Here is a 6,510-nt window from a genome sequence, read left to right on the forward strand (position 1 = left end):
AGCGGTTCATAAAGTCTCTGGTTCTTCTGCAGCTCATGAAGTTCTTCTGAACGCTGTGACCAGCAAACACTTCCAGAATTCCCGTCGCTCTCGATCCCCGTTCCGCCGCGCGGGAGAGCAGGACGTCATCAGTGCGTCTGAACTCGCCGTCCTCGACTGCGTCACGCGAGGAGGAACCAGACTCAGCTTCAAGGTGTGTGTGTGTGTGTGAGTGTGTGTGAGTGTGTGAGTGTGTGTGAGTGTGTGTGTGTGTGTGTGAGCGTGAGCGTGTGCGTGTGCGTGTGCGTGTGTGTGTGTGTGAGTCCATCAGACCCTAAACCTACTGAAAGTAAATGAGATTCTGTACTGGAAACTAAACGTTGCAGTCATGATGTCCTTCCAGTACAAATATCTAAACATCTTTTAAAGGGGTCATATGATGCGATTTCAAGTGTTCCTTTCTCTTTGGAGTGTTACAAGCTCTTGGTGCATAAAGAAGATCTGTAAAGTTGCAAAGACTAAAGTCTCAAATCTAAAGAGATATTCTTTATAAAAGTTAAGAGTCAGCCACGCCTACCTAAAACGCCTCGTTCTAACACGCCCCCACATGTCTACATCACTATGTGGGAAGATTTGAAGAAAAATAATATTGACAGATGCAACTTTTAATTTTAATCTATTATTAAATGTTGAAATTAACTAACATTAATGAATGCTTTAGAAGTGGAAGTCTTTCTTTGTTAGTTAATGTTAGATATATTAAATAATATTAACAGATGCAACTTTTGATTTTAATAATCAGACTCGAGTTCCCCTGTGCCGCTGAATGAAGCTCGTGTTCTCATGTCTTCAGATCTTCTGCATCCACACAAAGAGCTTTATATCCTTAGGAAATGAAACGTTCTGATTAAAAGAGGAAGAAGAGGATGTGCACTTCTCTTTTGCCTCATTTATTTTTATTCACAGTTTAAGGAACTGTTTGCGGGCACGTCTCTAATTGTGTTTTGTTCGATATAACGAGGTCTTGGGTCATTATTGACTTCAGTTTGGTGTTCAGGTTCATCAGGAGAAATGAGTCTCAGTATGTGCACACATAAAGCTACTGACTTTAGATAATCAGCATTATCTTTGATTACTCTAGTCATTAATACTGATAAATCTAACTATTTTTTTGTCAGTAAAAGCATTAAGCCACTTGTGGATGTTTGTTACCATAATTTCACCGCGGTATACGGCTGTTCTCAGACACAGTGTGAAGCAGAGTTGCTTGTTCCAGTGGCTTACTACTTTTATAAATTATTTTAATTAGAGTGGTCAAGCAAATTAACATTTGTAATCTAATTAATTACACGATGTGCCAATTAATCGCAAATTAATCTCACATCAATTTCGGCTGAGAAATCACCCTCCAAAAGATCATTTAGTGCTTTGAAAAAGTAGCTGTAGAAAGAAATGTTTTGATTCAACTTTGCATAAATAATGATAATAACCTGGATATTAATGTTCATTTTTAAATGAATATTGAAATATTGCGGCAAGTCCCTGTTTTAATGAGTGAGTCATTGTATCATTAATTCAACTGATTCATTCAAACAGCTGATTCATTCTGAAACAAAGCAAGTGACTTTAATGAATGAGTCACTGAATCATTGACTCACTCGATTCGTTCAAAATCGTGGATTCATTCAGTAATGAATCACCGCTGTGTGTGTTGATCAGAGATGCTCAACAGTTCTGCTGTGGCTTTGATTGAACTCTTTTCATTTGCGAAATTGAGCAAAACAGACAATATAGTGTCTAAAATGTAACACAATATGAACTTCTTGTTTATTGAACTGTTGTATAAATGAATCCTATTTGCAGTCGTGCAGATATTGTGGAAAAGCAGCACTCTTGCTGGTGTGATATTGCTGAACTATATCATATGATATAAGTATTAGAGGGTGATTTCTTTTTGCCCTCATATCATGAATTTTAGTGCAGTCGTGCAGATATTGTGGAAAAGCAGCACTCTTGCTGGTGTGATATTGCTGAACTATATCATATGATATAAATATTAGAGGGTGATTTCTTTTTGCCCTCATATCATGAATTTTAGTCTCATTTAACTGCATTCTAATAGACTCCACGCATTAAATTGACAGCCCTAATTTGAATACGTATTTTCATACTATTAATAGTAATAACTTTATGAAATATTATTAATGTAGTGTGTTTCCCCCACAGGCTCATTTCATCTGTGATCTTCCTGACGTGTCGTCACTGACTGAACGTCTCCAGTATCTGAACATGTCCTTCAATCACCTCACACACGTTCCTCAGGAGGTTCCTTACAGTCGTTGTGATTTCTGTCATGATGCACATCATGTGCTGTTGTTTGACGTGGTCCCTCGTCTTCCTCTCTCAGGTGTGTGATCTTCATCAGCTGCGGGTGTTGAAGATGAGGAATAACCCCATCAAGGAGCTTCCTGCTCAAATCAGCAAACTCCACAAGCTCCAGACGCTGGTCGTCTCCTTCTGCAAGATCACACAGCTGCCCGAGCAGTGAGAGAAACACACACACACACACACACACACGTTTTCCTCCAAAATCCTCATTACTGTAACACATCCATATTTTAAAAAATTATTTTCAAAGAAGATTCTAACTATGTCCTTGTTACTGTAATTATTACTGTAAAAAACTTTAATACAGTGATTTTTTTATTTATTTGTGTGTGTGTAGGCTGTACTCTCTTCCGTGTCTGCAGCATCTGGACGTGTCCTATAATCTCCTCAGATCCCTCAGCAGTGACATCAGACACCTCAGGTCAAGCTCTGGAGTTCATTCAGTTTTAACTAACAATAATGTGATACCACATCATTCACTCAGACTAAAGGCCTGTTCACACCTAAACCAATGACTACAATGCTTAATATAATGATAACTATAGCAATAACTATAATGATATCTACTGATAACAATAGTGATAAATATAACAATAACTATGATCAAATAACAGTAATTATAACAATACCGTACAATAGCAATGCAATAGTGATAACTACCGTAACTATAATGATAAATATAACAGTAAATATAGTGATAACTATAATGATAAATAAAACAATAACTATTTGTGATAACTCTAACAATATCAACCAATAACTATAATGATAAATAAAATGATGACTATAGCGATAACTGTAATAATATCTACCGATAACTATAGTGATGAAATAAAACAATAACTAGTTGTGATAACTCTAACAATATCTACCGATAACTATAATGATAAATAAAACAATAACTAGTTGTGATAACTCTAACAATATCTACCGATAACTATAATGATAAATAAAACAATAACTATAGCGAAAACTCTAACGATATCTACCGATAATTATAATGATAAATAAAACAATAACTATAGCGATACTATAATGATAAATAAAACAATAACTATAGCGATAACTGTAACGATATCTACCGATAACTATAATGATAAATAAAATAATAAATATAGTGATAACTGTAACGATATCTACCGATAACTATAATGATAAATAAAATAATAAATATAGTGATAACTGTAACGATATCTACCGATAACTATAATGATAAATAAAACAATAACTATAGCGATAACTGTAATGATATCTACCGATATCTATAATGATAAATTTAACAACAACTATAGCATTAACTATAATGATAACTCCAAGTAACTATAATGATAAACATAATAACTAAACAGGTAACAATCTGTTATTAATGCAAGTTTTGTCATCTGCCACATTGAATGCTTGAGCTCTTTAAAGCAGGGTGGATTCTGATTGGCTGTCGAAGTTTTTATAGTTTATCAGCTGGAAAAATTTCTCTGAAAGTGATTCCAATGATATTGGTATATTCCAATGGTATATTCTGTGTGGTGTGTGTTTGTGTGTGTGTTCCTTCAGGTCTCTGAGGTCTCTGAACGTTGAAGGGAATCAGTTAGTGGCTCTTCCCGCCGGTCTGCTCCGTGTGTCTGTGTCGGAGCTCAGGATGTCTGGGAATTACACACATGTGTTACTGTGGAGCGAGAACAGCTGCAACTCTCCTCAGACGCTGCTGCACACGGCTGCACACACACTCGCACACACACACACACAGCAGCGCTACACACACCTGCTGCCCGCCACACGGGTCATCCTGAACAGGTAACACGCACACTCTCTCACACACACACACACACACACACACTCACACACAGCTGTTCAGCTGGGTTCAGTTCACACTGATACAGTGTAGATGTGTTTAACACATAAATGACTGAATAACTCTGAACCTCGTTAATGTTCTTACAAACAAGATCATAATTCAAGGCTTTGCTTCAGCTGTTTCTATATGAAATGCATCTTGTCATTCAATCGGAAGACGTTTGTTTTTCAAGCCCGGTGTAAAAGGTGATTTCAGACGGCCTTAAGACTCTCTCTGTGTGAAACCCTGTGGAGTTTCTTCTGTTCATGTTTGAACACGTGACAGCGCTTTTTTATGTTCCGTTTTTTATGTGCTGAAAATTCCAAAATTATAACCTTGCTCTTTTTTCCCCCCTGGTCTATAGGTCATGTTGAAAATTAAAAATAAATGAGATAATATATATATATATATAAAGAAGAGGTCTGACACTGTACTGAACTTCAGTGTGAATGCAGCCAATGTTGATCATAAGAAACTTCAGCTACATAATGACATGTTTTAAGGATTCAAAACTCTCTCTATGTATCTATGCACTGTTAGCAGAAGTGTGACTGTTGTTGTCTGAGCTGCTGGAAGAGGGTTGATATAGTGAAGTATTTAACACACTGTGTGATATGTGTGTTTCAGTGCTGGTGTGTGTGACGCTTGCAGGGGTCCCATGTTCGGCGCGGGTCTCAAGCTCATTCGTCCCGCTCACGGCGTGTTTGGGCTTCCGTCCGTCCCGGTCATGTTCTGCTGCTGTTCTCCTGCGTGTCTCCACAGATTCAGGAAACAAACCAACAACAACCAGACGCAGTCTGATCAGACAAGAGCCACTTTATTCTCCTGCAGAACTGCAGCGTTTACACTTCTTTAAAACACCTTCAGAGGAAAATGGACAAATCATGTAAAATACTTCTTCATTCTGACTGTTTTGAACTTCCTCTCAAGCCCAAATACTGTCCTGCTCACATGAAATGCGTTATACTGCTGTATACGATTCATAAACATTTCCTATTAGATTTTTCATTCTTTTGATAGTCAAATAAAAGTCAATTTATTCAGTGCTTTGTACAATACAATAATCTTCCACAACTTTACAGAAAAATAAAAGGAAAAGAACATCTGTTTCTGAAATTATTTGAAAAATATTTGATCAGTCATTGTAGTCCGATTCAAAATGTTTCTTGTAAAAAGTAAAATCTACTTCAAAGAATCAAAGCATGTCTTCACACTGTTTTTCACTAAAATGAACAAGAATCATATTTAATCATTTTCATTTAACAGTCAAAATGACACGTGGAGATGTTCAGCAAACATTTATGCGTGAATGAACATGTTCTCTAAATAAAAGTCTTGAATACATAAATTCCAAAGAAATGACTCGAACCCATTCAGTAACGTCTGGAGTTTAAATGAGAAACTGTTAGAACATCCGGCAGAACACTAGAAACACTACAAAAAGAAAGCCATCAAACTCTATTTGCAGAGCACATTTAACACAAATGAAGCTAAAACTCTTCTGCTGATGAAGACTCCATTTATTTGATCAAAAACACAGGAAAAGCTGTAAAATATAACACAAAAAAAGTTCTATTGTAATTTCTTCCTTGATGCAAAGCTGAATTTTACGCTTGACAAACGTTTGTGGAAAGAAATGAATACTTTTATTAATCAAGTTTGCATTAAATTGATGAAAAGTGACAGTAAATGTAACAAAAGATTTCTATTTCAAATAAATGCTGTTCTTCTGAACTTTCTGTTCATCTGTGAATCCTGAAAAATAAAATGTATCACATTTTCCACAAAAATATTGTGCAGCACAACTGTCTTCAACATTGATAATAATCAGAAATGTTTCTTGAGCAGCAAATCAGCATATTAGAATGATTTCTGAAGATCATGTGACACTGAAGACTGGAGTCATGATGCTGAAAATACAGCTGCGCATCACAGAAATAAATTACAGTTTAACAGATATTCACATAGAATGAAAGAAAGAAAAACGCAGGATCAGTTCACTGCAGTGTTTTTCCCAGACTCATCATGAGCGGGTGGCTGCGTTTCCTCCCTCACTTCCTCTGATCTGCGGTTCACTTCCTGCTGTGTTTCCTGTGCCGTCTGCTCCTCCAGCTCCAGCTCCTGCTCCTGCTCCTGCTCCTGTGTGGTGAGGAGGTTCCTCATGGAGTCGCTCACCTCGTCCCGCAGCTCGTCCTCGGACTCCTCAAAGTTCCTGAAGAAGAAGGGAAGCAGGGTCAGTCTCAGTGATTCTCAGACGTCTCGTCTCTGTCTCAGTGCGTCTCACTCACGTGTCTTCATCATCTGATCGAGGC

General features: G+C 37.2%; 1 protein-coding gene across 1 annotated transcript in view; it reads left to right on the plus strand.

Moving 5' to 3' along the window:
- The window catches only part of lrrc63 (leucine rich repeat containing 63), a 7,160-nt gene extending 1,895 nt beyond the window's left edge, over positions 1–5,265 (plus strand). The window contains exons 4-9 of the mRNA XM_016449568.1: positions 33–193; positions 2,206–2,304; positions 2,387–2,523; positions 2,705–2,788; positions 3,919–4,158; positions 4,826–5,265. Of these exons, the coding sequence (XP_016305054.1) occupies positions 33–193; positions 2,206–2,304; positions 2,387–2,523; positions 2,705–2,788; positions 3,919–4,158; positions 4,826–5,054 (950 nt within the window). The 3' untranslated portion in view covers positions 5,055–5,265. The remainder of the gene's footprint in view (positions 1–32; positions 194–2,205; positions 2,305–2,386; positions 2,524–2,704; positions 2,789–3,918; positions 4,159–4,825) is intronic.
- The last annotated feature ends 1,245 nt before the right edge of the window (positions 5,266–6,510 follow it).

This window comes from Sinocyclocheilus anshuiensis, unplaced genomic scaffold (genome assembly GCF_001515605.1).
Source record: "Sinocyclocheilus anshuiensis isolate Anshui unplaced genomic scaffold, SAMN03320099.WGS_v1.1 scaffold1269, whole genome shotgun sequence".
Lineage (NCBI taxonomy): Eukaryota > Metazoa > Chordata > Actinopteri > Cypriniformes > Cyprinidae > Sinocyclocheilus > Sinocyclocheilus anshuiensis.